Source organism: Diceros bicornis, chromosome 20 (genome assembly GCF_020826845.1).
Source record: "Diceros bicornis minor isolate mBicDic1 chromosome 20, mDicBic1.mat.cur, whole genome shotgun sequence".
NCBI lineage: Eukaryota > Metazoa > Chordata > Mammalia > Perissodactyla > Rhinocerotidae > Diceros > Diceros bicornis.
In genome coordinates this window covers 61,365,963-61,384,080 of record NC_080759.1, presented here as the reverse complement: position 1 = coordinate 61,384,080, position 18,118 = coordinate 61,365,963, and the positions used below count along the sequence as shown (strand labels likewise).

Here is an 18,118-nt window from a genome sequence, read left to right as displayed (position 1 = left end):
GAATTCTACTGAAAGGGTGAGAGTTCAGCTTTTCCTCCTGCTGATCTATCTATTTATGACTCGGGGGCGTTTGTTTTCTTAGGTAGCCCTGTGGACTGAATGTTTGTGTCCCCACAAATTCATAGGTTGAAGCCCTAACCCCCAGTGGGACGTATTAGGAAGTGGGGCCTCTGGGAGGTGAGTAGGTTTAGATGAGGTCATGTGGATGGGGCCCTGGAGGGGGTTAATGTCTCCCTCTCCCCCACGTGAGCTCACAGTGAGAAGGTCCATCTACAACCGGGAAGAGGGCTCTCACCAGAACCCGACCAGGCTGCCCCTGATCTCAGAGTCCCAGCTTCTAGAATGGAGAGAAATGTCTGTTGTGAAAGCCCCCAGTCTGTGGTGTTCTGCTGTGGCGCCTGGTGGATTATGATGACCCACTACAGTCAATATTTCATTACTCGGATTGTCCCAGATTTGGCATTTGGGAGCCCTTCAGGTAGGCTTGTGTCTTTCCCGCATGCTCCATCCTTCAGAACACATCCTCGCTTTGTGGCCCCACAAGATGCTCCAGGTTCACCCAGAGCTTCTCAGCCTCAGCTCTGGAATCAGCGGTTTCTCCAAGCAGCCGCGATGCCTCTGGCTGGAGAAGGACATTAGAAACCTTGATCTGGGCTCTGGGTGTGCTCATCGCCCACTGGGGTGTCACTGCATCTAGCTGTCTCAGCAAACAGAGCTAAGAACATATGCTGTGTGCACAGACATCCTGTCCAGTCCTATGCCCACCCGTCCAGCCACCTGCGTGCCTATGCACATGTTTACATTGGAACCACGAGTTCACGCTGACCCTCCATGCCGTCCACCATCCCCTCTGGCTTCTCTCTCTCCTTAGTGTTGCTCCTTTCTCCAGCAGTGAGACTCGCATTATCCAGAGGGCCTCATGCTCAGAAGGGCTTGGTTTAATGCTCTGTCATCCCTATCCTGAAATTCTTAACGCGTTTTGAACAACGGCCCTGCTTGCTCATTTTGCATAAGGCCCACAAATTATGCAGCTGGTTCTGATTATCTACATGTTTGCTTGCTTGCTCAATTCTAGAATAAATACGAAGTAATTTCAGGATTGCTATCTCGTATCTCTGCACAAAACAAATTTCCTAAGTAGGACACAGTCTCTTCACACAGTTCTGTTTGTCTTATAGCTCACAGTCAAAACACTGTCTTCCAGAGACCTGGGTTGGGCTGAGGTTGGGTGTCCCTCTGTCTCACCCTACCTGGGCTGACACAGCCTTGGCCCAGTGGACGGTCCGCCAGCCCGGCAGGGAGGGGCTGACGTTAGAGGGGGAGTGCAGGGCAGGAGAGGGAGGGGCTCGGTGGGGGCTCAGGCCAGGGGTCAGTAGCCCAGGGGCCAAGGAGATGGGAGTGCTGGCCTCCTTCTGGCTAGATGGGAACAGGAGCTGGGCTCCAGACAGGTGGCTGGGCCTGGTGTGTGTGCTGTATTTTATCTGCACCTGGTCATCCAGGGCATTCAGTTTTAATTAAACTAACCTCATGAAAGAGGCAGCAGCCTAGCATCTTTCCTGGGAAGAAACCAGATGGAAGGAACTGGATAGTGGGAGCACAGGCTGCCCCCAGCCCCCAGGGCAGAGTGGCCCCTCCCTGCCTGTGAGGAGCCCGTCAGCAGCCTCATCAGGGCTCAAAAGCAACCATCTGAATGGCCAGACACAGCCACCAGCCCTCGAGGGGCAGCTTCCTAGAGGCCCTCGTCTCCTGTGGCTAACGCAGCTCACCAGGGGCTCGACGCGGAACAGCAGCCTGTGAGGACACACACCGTCACCGTTGGCAGGGTCGGTAAAACCTTCATGGTCCTTTATTTCACTGTTAGCTCATTCTTTAAAAACTTACGTGTTAGGTGGTTTTGTCGTATCCTGGCACACCACAGTGGTGTAGTGCACACCTGCACTCTGTACACAGAGGACCCTTCCTCCAGGGCGGTGCTCAACGTTCCTCCAAATGGGGCACAGGACGCAGGTCGCAGGACGCAGGTTGGGGAGCCCCGCCAGGGAGGAGGTTGCTTGGGGGCTCGCTCTTGGTGGGAAGGGAGGCGCAGAGCACTGAGCCCAGACGCGGCCTCCGAGGGGGTGAGCGCCAGCTGTCACTGAGGTCTTGGCTCTCTGGCTGGGGTTCAGTGCCGGCCGGGTGGGAGGCCCCCGGTGGGAGCACACGGCCAGCACGTGCTGGGGCAGTGCTGAGGCTGCGTGTTTCCCTTGGTGCTTGAGCACAGCTCCCTGCGCCAGCTTCCCGGCCGCTCCACGGGCCCTGCACCCCTAATTGCTATGTGCTCTGGCTGAGTGATCACACTGGTTTCACCTTTGATGGACTCCTGTCTTCCTCCAGATTTCACCGCTGAGTGGTGGTTGTGCTTCCTTGTGTGTCCCCTTCTCTGGCTCGTTTTTATTCTCCATCCACTTGTGGGAAGGAGAAAGGGCCTCTGAGAAGGAGTTCCAGGCACTTTTCGGGCACCGCAAGGTGCACGTGAGCATGTGCATGCACACACCCTGCACACGGGCACACACACACACGTGCGCACACACCCATACACATGTGCGCACACACACATGCACTGGAACACGCACACCTAACCCACTCACCTAATGTGTAACAGGGCTTCCCAAGCATGACACTACTGACACTGGTGGGTAAGCCTCTTTACAGGGGCTGTCCTGTGCACTCCCGGATGTAAGAGCCGGGGGTGGTGGGCCAGCCCTCGGGTTCCGCGGAGGATCGGCTGTGGAATGCTGGCGCAGGTGCCCACACGGTAAGCACTCCTCAGTGTGGGAGGGTTTGGGATTCAGGCCCCACAGCGTTCTGACGTGCGGCGACTGCTCAGGAGGAGATGACAGACGTTGGCTTCAGATGCCTGGACGCGGCTGCTGGTGAGAGACATTGGGGCTGTGGAGAGGCCCAGGCGCAGCCCTTGTCCTGGGAGGGACATCAACGGTGCGGATCAAACGTATTGATCTGGTTCCTGGGGAGGCACTTGGTTCCCTTCATCTGACTCGCAGCCTCAGGCAGGAAACACAGTTCACTTCTCAGCCTGGGGCGAACGTAACTTGCATACATGTAACTGAAACGACTCTCACCCTTGTTACATGCAACACACAGTGGCGTTTTCTAGTTTATTTAAAAAAAAAGAGTCACTACCCACTGTGTTGATTTTTTTTTTCTTCTTTTGCTTGAGGAAGAACAGCCCTCAGCTAACATCTGTGCCAGTCTTCCTCTGTTTTGTATGTGGGACGCTGCCACAGCATGGATTGACGAGTGGTGTAGGTCCGTGCCTGGGAACTGAGCCTGTGAACCCTGGGCTGCTGAAGCAGAGCTCAAGAACTTAACCACTACACCACTGGGCCGGCCCTGTGTTGATCATTTCTTGATCCACTAATGGTCATGCCCTGCAGTTGGGAAACACTGCCCTCGACCCCTCCTGGTTGGAGGGAGGATGTGGTTGGTGTGTTTCAGGCAGGGGTCTGAGAGCAGGCAGGGAGGTTCTACTTCTGCATGCTGGCCACACCTCCCCATTTCAGTCCGCTGCTGCAGGGCCTTGGCACGTGCCAGCCCACTTCCTCTTCTCTCCCATTCCCCATGACCTCCTCACATCGTTGTGTTCACAGCTGAAGCATCTCTTCTGCATCCCAATGGCTTGGGTGAGGATCTGGGGCCCCTCGGCAAGGCGGCACCTGTGCATGTGCTGGTGTGGTCATTCGAGTCGAGTCGCCCTTGGGGGGCTGTGAACTCCTGGGCCGTGGCCAGGTCTGCCTGGGCTGTGTCTCTGCAGCGCCTCACAGGTGGGGCACTTGGTAGAGGTTGTGTGTTCACTGAAGGGGGGTGGTGTGTGAGTGTCCCGGGGCTGCCGTGACCACAGTTCTGGAGGCAGAAGTCTGAGATCAGCGTGGGCAGGGCTGGCTCCTCCTGAGGCTCTGGGAGAAGCCCCTCTCCAGCTCCTGTAGTCTGCTGGCGTCCTTGGCATCCTCGGCTTGTGGAAGCCTCACCCATATCTGCCTTTTTGTTCCCAGGGTGTTTCTCCATGAGTGTGTCTGTGTCCAAATTTCTCATTTGTATAAGGACACCAGTCCTACTGGATCAGGCCACCTCCTCCAGCATGACCTCATTTTACTAATCACATCTGCCAAGACCCCATTTCCAAATAAGTGCATGGTCACAGGTGCTGGGGGTTAGGACTTCAGCATACGAATGCAGGGGGGCGGAGGCGAGCAGACGCAGCCCTAACGGGAGTGAAGGAGAGCAGGTAGAGCCGAGGAACCCTGAGTACCCGTGTCCAGGCGGCCCGCCCTTCCTCTCCCTCTGGGCCTCCTGGCCGTGCCATCTTTCTTCAATCCCAACTCATCACACCCACGATGAGTCCTCCCCAGCCAAGGGCTCACGTGCACGTGGGGCCCAGCTGGCTCCCGAAACTGAACACAGGAAGGGCAGCGGGCCACCAGAGGGTCCCCTGGAGTGCACGGGCCCTCCTGCCACGGGGCCTCTCCTCTGAGGGACCTGGAGGCCTCCTGGTCTACCCTGAGCTGCGGGGGCTGTAAGCACCATTCCTGCCCTTGCGTCCCGGCCTGCTCAGCGGCTAGTCTCCCAGCCTGTCCACTGCTGCTGCTATGGTCATTGGAACCCATAATGCACTGCAACCTGTTGGGAAGGCTGGGGGACGAGGGCCCAGCCTGAAGCCCGAGTGTGACCCTCAGTTGGGCCTTCTAAGCTGGGGAGGGCTGGGGGGCATTGTGACTCCAGTCAGAAGCAGCCAGAAGGAAGCCAGTCCACACTGGAACTGAGTGTTGGGTCGGGGGCTCAGGGCACACAGTGGGCCCCCGGAGCCCTCCCTTCAGCAGGCGCCTCCCACGTTCCCATCCCAGAGAGTGCCCACATTTGGGAAGGCCATTTCCCTCCAGTAGAAGGAGTCCTGGCCGCTGCTGTGGACTATCTCACGAAAGGGGCAGAACTCTCCCGGCAGAGGCACATGCCCACCTCCCCAAAGCCCCGGCCTATGGTATCTCAGTGCCCAAGGATGCCTGCGGGGACTCGGGTGCCTCTGCCAAGCGAGCAGTGAGCGTGTCGGAGGGATCGTCATCCTGGGACACTGTCCCCAAAGTAACGGTGCTGTGGTTAGAAAGGGAAAGAATGGATCAGCGCGTCGTTCAGGTCCATGTGCATTTCCAACCAGAAAATCAGATAGAAGCCCAAAGAAACTGTTAATTGGATTAAAAAACAAGGTTTCTCTATGCTGGCAATAATCGGTAAGTGTAATAGAAAATGTTACCTCGTTACCTGGAATACCGTAAAGAGCCGATGGGAACGACATCACACCCACAGCCTCGTCACTGGGACCTCTTGGCACCTGACACTTCTATCACTTTCCGTATTTTAACTCGTTTAATCAGCTCCACAACCTCCGACCCAGGCGCAGTGAGCACCCTATTTACGGATGAGTAAACTGAGGCACGGGCAGTTTGGAACCTCACCCAGGAAGTGGCAAAGCCGGAATTATTGACACAGGCAGTGGGGCCCCAGCCCCGCCTCCTCCTCAAACCACGGATCTCTCCACCCCAGGAAGGGATACAGGGCACAGCAGGGCCTCCCAGCATTGGCACGATGAGATGAGCCCCAAAACCGCACAGAACATGTTTGCATGGCCGACATTTAATCTGCTGCCTCGAGGAGGGCTACAGGGCACTTTTTCCTTCTAAGCTTTTAAAATGATCATTTTGCAGTAGAACAGAACGTTTTAGAATTTTAGATTTAGTTTTTCTGTGTGAAAAAGGCTTAAAGGATACCAGAGCATTTAATAGCTGATGGGTTGTAATACTGTCTTTGAATACGTTTATTGAAAAGCCACTCCAGACATGAACCTCTGATCCAGACCCAGAATGAGCTCTTGGTGAGGCTAGACCAAGGGCTCTGCCGGCTGGAATGGGAGGCTGCGGTTGAGTGCGGTTTAAAACGGGACACTGTGTAAATATGTACACAATTCAAGTTTTAACCCAATAAAATGTTCTGTCTGATGGAACCCTTCATCTACACAACCCACAACTTTAAGGAAAGAGGAACATAGCTCCTGGAATAAGTAAAGTTATTTAAATTCTAGATAAATACGTTCAGTACATGAGTCAATACTGGCTTACTGTGTAAAGTTCAGTTCTATAAACATAGGCTTTTTGCATTCAATTTGGGAGAACGAGTTTTCCAAGCAAATAGCGTTTTCAGTATTTTCTTCATGCCATCTATTCACTTGGTGGGTGAAATCGGAGGACACTTGGGGCTGGAGTCCCTGAAGGACAGCCCGCCCCCCTGCCTTACTGAGGGGGGATGCTGCTGCTCGGGGCAGAATTTCCTAGTGTCACTGCGGTCCCTGCATTCATCTAAGCCCCTGAGACCATAAAGGGAGAGAGAAGAAAGTCTTTGCACCTGTTGGACGTGGGTGGACATGTGCAGCCCGGGTGCAATCGGAGAGTCTGAGAACCACGTCAGTTTGGAGCGGCATTCTCCCATCCCCCATCTCAAACGCAAACCTGTGTAACAAACTGTCCCGTGTTTCCAGGATGGCCTTACCAAGTGAAGGCACAAGAAAGGGACAGTATGACCCACTGGGCCCAGGTCCCCACTATCACAAGCCCCCAGGGCCCTCAGCACTGTGAGGGAATCTGCCTGAGACCCGGCGCCACAGGCAGTGAGCTCGCTGGTAGAGTGCATCTGGACCGCACGTAGTGTAGCCATGATGGAGTGGGATGTGGTGGGGGCGTTCCTGTTCGTCCTCGGCTTCCTGTGGGGCGGCTGGGACACAGTGCCATCACCCACCTGCCTCCCCTGCAGCTGGGGCAGTGCCCGTGGCCGAGGCTCTGGTGGCGGCTGTGGGAGGCACCGCTGGGGCCGGGGGCAGGGGGTGCGGGCAGTGGGGAGGGGCCGCCAGTCTTCTGCTGTGGTCATGGGCGGGCCAGAAGGGTTGCAGAGCTGTCCCCCAGGGTGGCTCCCCATGTCCCCTTCACAGCCTCCCAGCTGTTCCCGGGGGCCTCTGTGAGTGACCCTGTGTCCTCCTAGTCGGGTAGAGGTAACTGCCGCTGCTGCCACCAAGAACCCTGATTGATACAGTGGCCTATACTTAAATAAAGTCTAAATTTCTAGCATCTCAAAAAAAAAATCAGATGCAGTGTCCCGTGCTGGACTTGCGTTTCCAAGAGATTTGACAGTTCTCTAAAATTAGCAGCACCTGCTCTGATCTGCACTCATTTCCCTTACCTGTCCACACCTGGCTGGCCTACACTCATTTCGCTCACCTGGCCACACCTGGCCAGTCTACGCTCATTTCCCTTACCTGGCCACACCTGGGCTGGTCTCCATTCATTTCCCTTACCTGGCCACACCTGGGCTGGCTTGGACCCATTTCTGTTACCTGCCCACACCTGGCCAGGCTGCACTGGTGTCCGTGACCTGTGGTCCTGGCCCCCACTGGATTCTTGATTCCACTGCAGACAGCAGTGTGGGTTACACACTAAACTTGTGAGGTGTCTTGCCCAAGAAAACAGGGTAACTCAGCACCCCCAGTTTACTGGGACACTGGTGCCCTTCTGTTGTGTGCACATGGCAGCTGCCACCTTCTGCAGCCACCTGGGGACGTGCTGGGACAAGTGCAGTCTGCTCTCAAGTGCCCCTCTCTGCCACCTCCCCCTCGAACACAGGGGCACCTCCTCACACTTACCTCTCCTGGGCCTGCTGAACTCAGGGCCCCACCCACGGCCGGCCTGAGCTGCGAGGCAGAGTGGGGGCCCGCAGGGGCCTCAGATCAAGGTGACCAACCGTCCAGGGACATGCTGGGCAGACTGGGGTGGTCACTCACCCTACCCAGGGCAGGGCCACCAAGTCTTTGACTCTGACCTGCAAAGGCCTGTGTCTCCCTCCCTTCCTTCTCCTTTCCTCCCCCTCCCCTCTCTCTCTCTGTCTCTTTCTGTCTGTCTCTCTCCCTGTCTGTCTGTTTCTCACACACATGTACACACCTGAAACACACATTTCACAAAACAGAACTTGCTCTTCTCAAGTGCACTGACTGATATTTTCAATTTTGTGAAATTAAAAAAGAATTGATCCAGACTCAGGAGATTGGAGTACTGACACTTTGCACCCTGTGTTAACGACACCAGAGCTGCCGGGCGTGGCGCCATGCAGCGGTTCTCAGGTGTGGCTGCACGGATCACCCCGGAAGCTGTGAAGCGGGCCGGCCAGCTACCTAACAGGCTGGCAGGCAGGGAGATGGAGGCTGGTGAGCAACCATGGGCTTTGTTTTGTTTTCCCAGCTCCCAGTGAGCCTTCCCTATAGCCGGTTGACCCCGGCACCCGGCCCGGTTGGTTTGTGGGACCCTGATCTGCTGGGAGGCGCTGGCACCTCAGGCTTTGTCAGCTGTTTGTGACCTGGATCTTTGGGAAGAGGAGGGGAGCAGGCAGGTCCCCTGAGGTCAGGACGTGGCAGCATCTTCCACGGGGGCTACAGAACATGGGACTTGCTAATTGACTGTTTCAAACAAGGCGGCCCTTTCCTCCGCTGCCAGGAATCAGGAGATAGGTAACGGCCAGGAGCTCTGGCTGGTCAGCTGCATCTGCAGAGATTAAAGGGGATTGTGGAGTAAAAACAAGAAAAGCCAAATGCGGAGGAATCCGTTTACCCTTTAAATCACCGGTTTCACTGTTGCTGAACTTTTATGAAAATGCTTCTCTCGAAGGAAACATCACATGGCTTTTCTGGGCTTTAACACCCAGACTTTGCATCTAAAGGTCACTCGGCGAAGAGTGTAAATCCGATGGTAAAGTGCAGTGTGGATGGAGGGACTGAGACTCCACCAACAGAATGAAGGGGCACAGCAGGCTCTTTCCTCCCAGGGAGCTTGGATTCTGCGCTAGGTTAGTGCGAGAGGAAAACACTTCTGCAGGTGTTTTGAAATTAACAGTATTAAAGATCCTGACTCTCCTTGGGGAACAAGTGCCAAATACAGCATTCATGTGTCTAGCCCCACAGGGGGATTTGAGATTGGACCAGAATGACAGACTTTTAGATGTAATACAGCATCTTCCACCATATATGCTCCCATACATCCACCTACCTGTCCTTCCATTCCACCACCCCTCCATCTACCCACCCATCTGTCCATTCATCTAACCATCCATCCATCATTTTTCAGTCCATCCACCCACCCATCTATCCATTCATCTATCCCTCCATCTATCCACCCACCCATCCATGCACCCATTCATCCATCCATCCCTCCATCATCTATCCATCCATCCACCTACCCATTCATTCTTCTACTCCTCCCTACCTTCCTTCTCCCCTTCCTCTTTCTATCCATCCAACTACCCACCAATACACTTATCCATCAACCACCCATCCATCCATCCACCCACCCATCCATCTAAATACCCACCCATTAACTCAACTGTCTGTAAATATATATTAAATGTCACTTTCTACCATATAACAGGCCTATTCAAGACACTGGCAGAAGTGAATGAGACCAACTCACGCCCTGCTCCTAGGGGAGCTCGCAGCCAAGCTGGGAAGAGAGACAAGGAGCACTCTCCCTTCCATGCGACACCTGCTGGGGAGACCTTGGGAGAGTGAGGGTTCAAGGAGCACTGACCAGGGGCCAAACCTAGAAGCAGGGGTTGTAGCAGGCTTCCAGAGGTCATGTCAAGAGAAGCTGGAATGGTGTTGGGAGTCAGTGGTTGGAAAGTGAGGGGCAGGAGTGGAAAGGAGAGTGTTCCAGACAGAGGGAAAAAGTGGGAGGCAGACAGGGGGAAGAGAAGCCTGGAGAGGTGTCCGATTAGGCTGGAGCCCAGAGTGTGGTCTCAGGGACCTGAATTCCCACTCAAGGGGGACCCACTGTCCCTAATCTGGGCAGACTCACCACTCACTACCGGAGCTGCTGTTACGAAGTACCACAAACTGGGGGACGTAAAACAACAGAAATTTCCTCTCACAGTTCTGGAGGCAGAAGTCTGGAATTGAGGTGTCGGCAGGGCCGGTTCCCTCTGCAGGGCCCTGAGAGGGAGTCTGCTCCAGCCTCTCTCCTACCTTCTGGGGGTGACCAGTAACCCTGAGTGTGATTCCATTACCTCCAGTCTCTCCGTGGTCATCTCAAGGCCTTCTCCCCGGTGTGTCCCTGTCTCCAAATAAAATTCTCCTCCCTCTGTGTCTCTCCTCTTCTTAGAAGGTCACCAATCCTACGGATTAAGCCTACCCTACTCCAGTATGACCTCAGCTTAACCTAACTAGCTACATCCTATTAAATATATTTCCTGTTTGGGAATACCCAATCACATCCACCACAATGGCTAACATTTAGAGGATAACAACTTGTGTTGGTGAGCATGTGGGGCAACAGATACCCTAACACTCTTGATACCCTCACACTCTTGATACCCTCTAATGTGACACCAACACAGTAATAATGACCTATTCCAAATGAGGTCACATTCTGAGGTGCTGGGGGTTACGGCTTCACCATCTCTTTCTGGGGGACATAAATTAACCTATAATGCCACCCCATAGCCAAAGCCATATGCTAACAGGGCCTTCCTTGCTGAGCTGAAATGTACTCACCCCAACGCTGACCAGTTTTCCTGTTGTTTCTGGGTTTGTGTCACGAATGCTCCCACACGTGTGTCCTGACAGATGTGTGTGGACGTTCTGCCAGTTACGTGATTGGAGGTGGAATTGTTGCATGTGGGGATGTACATCTTAGGCTGGAACTGCTGAGAAGCAGAACTGAAAGGGGGCACGCTTGATTCAGTAGGGGGAGCTCTCAGGAGAAAAGGAGAAGGAAGTGCAGGAAACGGGGTGAGGAGGGAGGGCTAAGGATGGGGTGGTTTCAGGGGAAGTGGAGCCCAGCTGGACCCACAGGGAGCCCTGGGGTACAATCCACCTCAGACAGGGAGAGGGGCCTCATACTTGGACCAGTCAGTGATGGGCTATGGGCCACCCCAGGGGCCTGCATCCCAGGCATGTCTGGGTGAGGGGCCAGTCACAGGGCAGCCTCTGGGGTGGTCCAGGTGTGAGCTGTTGGCTGCACCCGCACAGGTGGGGAATGGCCACACCTGGTGGCAGAAGAAGCCCCATGTGACAGGGTGGGGCATCGGCAGCCTCTGTGGCCGGGTGTTCAACTTCACAGATAGCACTTTCCCAAGTCACTGTGTAACTAACTGTCCTACCTGAAGTGCATCAGAGTCCCCGGGTCCCACCTACTCACCCATACGGGGGTTAGACTTCTCAAATCCAGCTGGTGTGATGGGTGGGACATGGAAGCCCCTCAGGGTTTCCTTTTCATGTCCTTGATCACCAGCAAGCTTGGCATCTTTTCATAGGTTTATCAACAACATGGACGTGCCTCCTTTGCTACGTACCCATTCAAGATTCCTGTCCATTTTCCGACTGGATTGTCCCTCTTTTTTTTTTTTTTATTGTAGGAGTTCTTTGTATATTCAGGGTATAAGCCCTCTGTCACCTCCACATGTGGCACAGCTCTGCGCAGTGTGTGGCTGTCTGTGCAGCTGATGCTGAGGCAGGACCCCAGCCTGGATGCTTGGGGCCAGGACACCAAGGAAACTCTCCTCATAACTTCTTGGCTGTGGAGGCAAGAGCCTTCAGCAGTTCTAGAGTGGCCCGGCTCCAAGGAACCAGCTCCCTGGGACTGTCCAGAAAGGAGCTGAGCACCCAGGCTTCCCGCTCACCCACCATGAGGATCTCTGCTGATTGTCCTGGACCCAGTGTGAGAGCCTGTGAGTGTGCGCATGTGTGCACGTGCACACTCACATGTGATGTGTGCAGCACGCATGGTGTGTGCATGTGTCCACATGTGTGCTTGTATGTATGTGTGCATGCAGGGGTTCACGTGTGTATATGTGGAGTGTGTGTCCATATGACGTGTGCAGCATAAGTGTCTGTGTGTGTATGTGTGTGGCACGTGCAGCATGGCGTGTGTGTGCGTGCCCGCACACATGTGCCTGTGTCCCTGTGCATCCATGGATATGCAGGAAGGACAGCCCGGGCCCTGGGAGTTCTGGGGCGTCTCTCCCACTCCAAGGCATCTGGCCTCACAGCTCTCCCCACCCTGGCGTGAGACACCTGGAAGCTTCCATGTGGGGCTGGATGGAACCCCTGCCCTCGGTGTCCTTCAGGCTACGGCCAGGATCAGGCCATCATTTCACAAATTTCTCCCAGGAATCTGCAGGTGCCCATGCTGGAACAGAACAGACCAGGGTCCTGCCCGTGCTTGAGGAGGCCACGAACGGGGAGTCAAAGTGGACGATGCCTGCACTCGAGGCCCCTCGGTGACCTGGAGCAGAGGACACTTCATGTATGGTGGTCCTCTCAGCTCACTCCAGCCCCTCGGGGCAGGTTTGGTGTCCAACCTGAGGTCTATGGTGATGGCTCGTCCTCACCTCGGGCATCTGGAGGCTGACAGAGGGGGAAACTCCTGCGGGAGCTGGGAAGAGAAGGCCACAGCCAAGGGGCAGGCAGGGCCCCACGGAAGCAGCACTAGGAAGCACTGGCGGGTCGAGGTGTGGCCCACCAGCATGTGGCTGGGGAAGGGTGGAGCCAACAAGAGGACTGTGTGTGTGTCCCATGGCCTCTGGGAGAGTGAGACCCAAGGAAAGCGAGGATGTTCTCTGGGGATCTGGGGCAAGAATGAACATGCGGGCTGAGGGCAAGAAGGCCCTGCTAGGGTGTGCCAGCGGGATCCCCTGGCTGGAGGCAGGTCAGGGGGACCTGGGGAGTGACCAATGTCATATCACGGGGGTCACGGCCTGGTGGGAGGGACCAGTGTCCTATCATGGGGTTCACCGCCTGGCAGGAGTGACCAGTGTCCTATCACGGGGGTCAGGGCCTGGCAGGAGTGACCAGTGTCCTAACGCGGGGGTCACGGCCTGGCGGGAGTGACCAGTGTCCTAACGCGGGTGTCACCGTCTGGCAGGAGTGACCAGTGTCCTATCTTGGGGGTCACGGTCCGCCAGGAGTGACTGGCTGCCCAACCATGTGGATCATGGTTGGGGCACTGGCCTTTATTCCAAGCACAGTGATAAACCATGGAGGTCTCCTCTGGGCTGTGGCCTGAGCTGACCAGTGTCTAGAAGAACCCCTTTGGCCACTGAGTGGACAAGAGACTCTCAGGGACCAAAGGCAGGGAGCCACTCAGGACTCCGGTGGCAAGTCGTTCTCAGAAGAGGCGCTTGGGTTGAGCGGTGGTGGTCAGACCGCAGGGCTGCAGTCTGAACACTTAGGGAGCTTGCAGTGGAGCTGATTGGGCAGGTGAAGGTTTGAGAGAGGCAGGACGGGTGGTGCTGAGCCAGTGGGCATGAGGGGCACCTGCAGGCACGAGCCCTGGCGAGGGGCTGGGTGAACCCAGGGCTGTGCTCCCCTGGGGATGGGGAGGTGCCTGGTTAAGGAGAACTCGAGAGGGGATGGGAGCTGCGAGCCCACAGCAGCCGGCCCATGCAGGACGATGGGGTCGAGCAAAAAAGCATCCATGCAGACACGGCCATTTTCCCACATAGCTTTTATTGGTGATGACCCACGCAGAGGCTGACTATGGAGACTGACAGACAGACAACAGTGGTTTTCTACAGGAAGCACTCAATGCTCCTCGAGAGGAAAGGGCAGACCCGAGTCCTCTTGGCCACAACTGCAAACAACTCTGGTCAGCAAGCTAAAGCTTCCCCTGAGTGGCCAGTTCCAGGGGCCCCGGGCCGAGGTCCACTGGCAGGGACAGGTGAGCAGGCTCCACACGAGTCTTTCCCGGGAGCACGCGCAGCGTGACCTCCACGTGGCGGGCATGGAGCCGAGCCCCACGCACGTTCAACAGCGCGCCACGTCCAATTACCGACGGCCACTTTTCCCTTGGGGACAGATGCCAGCACACTGGGGACAGCAGCCCCTGGCCAACGGTCTTCACTTGGTATTGCTAACATTCTCGTCCACAAAACCCAGAACATCAGCAAACAGATTTTCAGAAACCAACCCTCCATTATGAGAATTAGTTTTGATTCACAGGTAAATATGATTTTAAAAAGCCATTCCCTAATACAGAAAGTGTTGTTATTGATGTGACGTGTGCCTGAGAGAAATAAAATTCCAGTGGGATCTTCTTCCCCAGGTCACAGCTCGAGGCCGCACCAGCGGGTCTTCAGGCTGCCTGCCTCGGGGGCTCTGCGTGGTCAGGGCCCACTGGGTGGGGATGCTGTCCTCCTCATAAGGAGCTCGCTTTCTCCTGCGGCCAGGGGTTCCACAGCGAGGTGACCACGAGCTGACCGGGATCCCGGGAACCAGGAGAGGCCACAGCCCCCACGCTTCCACGGAGCTTTGCCTGTCTCAGCTACAGGGAAATAAGCAGCACCCCCTCACTCACACCAGGACCCACCCTTGGCGGGCTGCGCACAGACCGCGCGTGTCATGTGGAGATGCGTGGCCCACTTTCTCATCTTTCACACGGTTTCTTCCATTTCATCTCCTGCACAATTAGACAAAATATGATACTTGGCTTTTTTAATACGAGCAAAATAAATGATCTAGGGAGCTATGCGAGTGCCGGGACTCTCAGCAGAGCACGTCTATGATTATCGTATCTCTCCCCAGCACACGAGGGCTGCCAGACCTGGCTCCCAGGCAGCCTCTGGGTGAGGCGAGTGGGAAGGGGGTGGCTCTACACGAATAGGATACGACTTGGATGCTTTCTACCTGTGGGCATGGGCACAGATCTACGTTAAGTTATCATACGACACAGGACGGACACACGTCCTCTCTCCGCGGCTCGAGAAGGTGTAAACAGTCAGAAGGCGAAGCCTTGTGTCTCCCGTGGAGCAAAAGTCAGAGCAGAAGCAGCCCTCCTTTCTCTTGAAACTAGAGTTTCCTTCTTGGTCTGCGTCTTTCCCACGGTGGGACGGCTGCCCTGTGGGTCGTCCTTCTCTACTCCCCTCTACACCACGAGCCAGTGGTGGAACTGAAATGAAATGGGGATTATTCAGAAAAGAGGAGCTACTGGGATGAAGGTGGCTCCTGGGCCAACGACCGGTTTATAGCCGTAGACGCCTCAGCAGAGCAGATGGCTGTGGACACACAGCCGGTAAGCTCATGGGCGCTGGCCCAGCCCTGCTCCCGGGGCACCTCAGATGAGGCCCATCTTACCCTTGTGTCAATGAGTCATTGCTGACGGGGACGTCAGATGGCACAACTGCAGCCAATGTGACATCAGCTTCCGGGAAGACAAACAGTGGACACCACAAACCTGGGGCTGGCCGCAGATGGCACTCCTGCCAGCTGGCATGTGATCTGCAGTGCTCCCTGGGGCCTCAGATTCCTGCAGTTCTGTCTTGCTTCATGTGACCCCAAGCGGGCGTGGGAGCAGCCTCGCATACCGCTCAGGACAGATGAGATCGACAGAAGGGCTATTTAGTCTTCCAGCAAATGTCATCCCTGTTATTATGCAGCTGTTAGTGCAGTCTACTCTTGAGCACAAGCAGTTCGATCACACTAAATGGCAAGAACCGTGTTTTTTAAACATTTCAAAACAAGAGCCTGCAGGGCTGGCTTCTGACACAGCCACACGGGGGACGGGAAGATGCTAAACTTGTGCTGGTCACAGCCCTCCAGGGCGACCTGTGGGGACGTCTCCAGCCCTGCTCAGGGCACACCCACACCACCAACCGGGTCTCCAGTGCAGGCTGAGCCGGGCGTGGTGTGGTGTGTGGTGAAGGGAGCCAGTGGGCAGGGCTGACCAGGGGAAAAGTCGATCAACTGAGACTGACCCAGGCTGACACAAATGTTAGGATTAGCAGATAAAGACATTAACACGGTGATTATAACTGTACTCTCTATGTTTAAACAGTTAAGTAGAGGCATGAAAGATATAAAAAGACCCAAATTGAGTTTCTAGAGAAGAAAACTGCGATGTGTGAGATGATAAAAATGCTGGTGGGGTTAGCAGCAGATTAAACATTGCAGGGGAAAAAAATTAGTGAGCAACAACAAAAAGCAACAGAAAACATATAAAATAAAACACACAGAGGAAAGAGAATTGAAGTGGCCTAATACATGTGTAATTGCAGCCCTTGAAGGGGGTAGGCCAGAAAAAATGTTGAAGGAATGATAGCCAAAAAAGTTCCTAATTTGATGAAAACTATAAATCCACAGTTCCAAAGGCTCAATGAAATCTGGGACTAGGAAGCACGGAGAGAAGGATGATGTGCTGTAATGTACGCAGTGCAAAAAACAAACCCAAGAGTCAATCAGCATGATGCCCTTTTCATAAAGTTAAAAACAACTGAAACTGAACTATCTACATTTTAGGAATGTAGAAATATCTATAGATGCACAAAACCATGTAGTAAAAAGGACAAAGGAAAGACCCAACCAGATAAAGGTTGCTTACTTCAGGTACGGATGGGAGGGGGCAGACAGGGAGGTGGATGTGAGGTACTATCAATGTGCAGTTTCTATGTGGTGGTTCACAGGGTTTATTTTGTTATGTAGATAAACCACTAAGAAGCAGCCATCTGTGGACTGATGACAAACGTATGTTGCACAGCTGTGCACCTGAGACATAAAATTAAAAAAATAAACATCTGAAAGAGTTTGAGACCTGGAGGACCCAGGGCAAGCCTCACACACCACAGCCCCAGAGGGAAACAGAGGGAGGCAAGAAGCAAGATTAGAAGGTGTGGCTGCAAAGTTCCCAGAACTGACAACAGCCATGGATCCACAGACCCCAGACCCACATGGTCACAAGCCTAATCTAGTGGACAGAAAAACTGTGTATCAACAGTGGAGGATACACACCCATCCAAAGTTGATCAGATACTCAGTACACTTCACAGAATATGTAGCATAGATGTCTGAGCACAAGGAATTATTTAGAAATTAATAACAAAAAGATGAATTAAACGTCCTCATATATCTGGGAATTTAAAAGCAGACTTCTAAGCAACTCACAGGTTGAAGAGGTCACAAGGAAAACTAAAATATGCTTACGCTAAATGATAAGGAAAATATTATGTTAAGAGTTGTGGAATGCAACCAACAGGGTATTTTGAGGGAAATTCATAGCCTTGAATGCTTATATTAGAAAAGAAGAAAGGTTGAAAATTAATGGCCCAAGGTCTAAATTAAGAAATTAGCAAAAGTATGAGTAACCCAAGGAAAGTAGGAGGAAGAAATAATAAAGATAGGAGCTAAGATGGGTGAGGCAGAGACTAGAGTGCCTGCAGCAAGTCCTTCAATCTGCATAACAGGAAGTTCTCTGTCCCAATACGCCTCCCCACCCACCCCTGCCTAAAACTGTGCCCCTCAGACGGTTTTTAAGCCAACATGTCCGAGTCCTGGAAGGGTTAGGCAGTCCAGCATTCATGGCTGACATTAGTGCTGACTGGCCCCTCGCCTGAGGTGAGGCCATCTCACTGGGTGATGGAAGAGGGAGCACCTGCTCAGGTCACCTCCCGCCACTGACCAGCTGTGTGACTGTGGGGCGTTCCTTAGCCTCTCTGTGCATGAGGGGTCCCCTCTTGGTAGAGAGAGTGACAAGGTTCCTCCTAGAATTGTGGGAGTTGAGATGGGTCACGTGCTTACTCTGTGTTCTCAACAACATCAGGACTACTTTCCACATGCTCTGTAGTGCATAGTAAACACGCTTGAAACTCACACTCAGATGGCTCCCAGGTGTAAAGCGAAGGGGAAGAGTAAATCCTGCCGCAGGCCTGGTGTGACGCCCACTCTCTCCCCTGAAACCCACCCCCAACTCCCTGCCCCGCCCGACAGTTCGCAGCAGCCTGAGTGACCCTCTCACGTGCCATCAGATCCAACAGGCAGGTGGCTTAGCCAAGTGCGGCCGGGGGAGCTGTCCAGGTGCTGAAGTGCCTCGCCTGGAGGGCAGGACCGCCCTTCTCGCAGTGTCTGCTCAGAAGCCACCTCCTCTGAGGGCCCCATCCCAGGTCATGCCTCCCCTCTCTGCTTTCTCTTTTTCCCCAGCATCCATCTCAGCCTGATATGTTTCGCCCACTGCCTGCCCTTTCTCATACAGTGTTCTCAGGGGATCCCCGCAGCACC

At 54.4% G+C, this 18,118-nt stretch overlaps 1 protein-coding gene across 1 annotated transcript in view; it reads right to left on the bottom strand.

Moving 5' to 3' along the window:
• Positions 1-14,270: 14,270 nt before the first annotated feature.
• SLC6A3 (solute carrier family 6 member 3) overlaps positions 14,271-18,118 on the bottom strand; it is a 29,887-nt gene continuing 26,039 nt past the window's right edge. The window contains exon 14 of the mRNA XM_058563515.1: positions 14,271-14,396. Within this exon, the coding sequence (XP_058419498.1) occupies positions 14,271-14,396 (126 nt within the window). The remainder of the gene's footprint in view (positions 14,397-18,118) is intronic.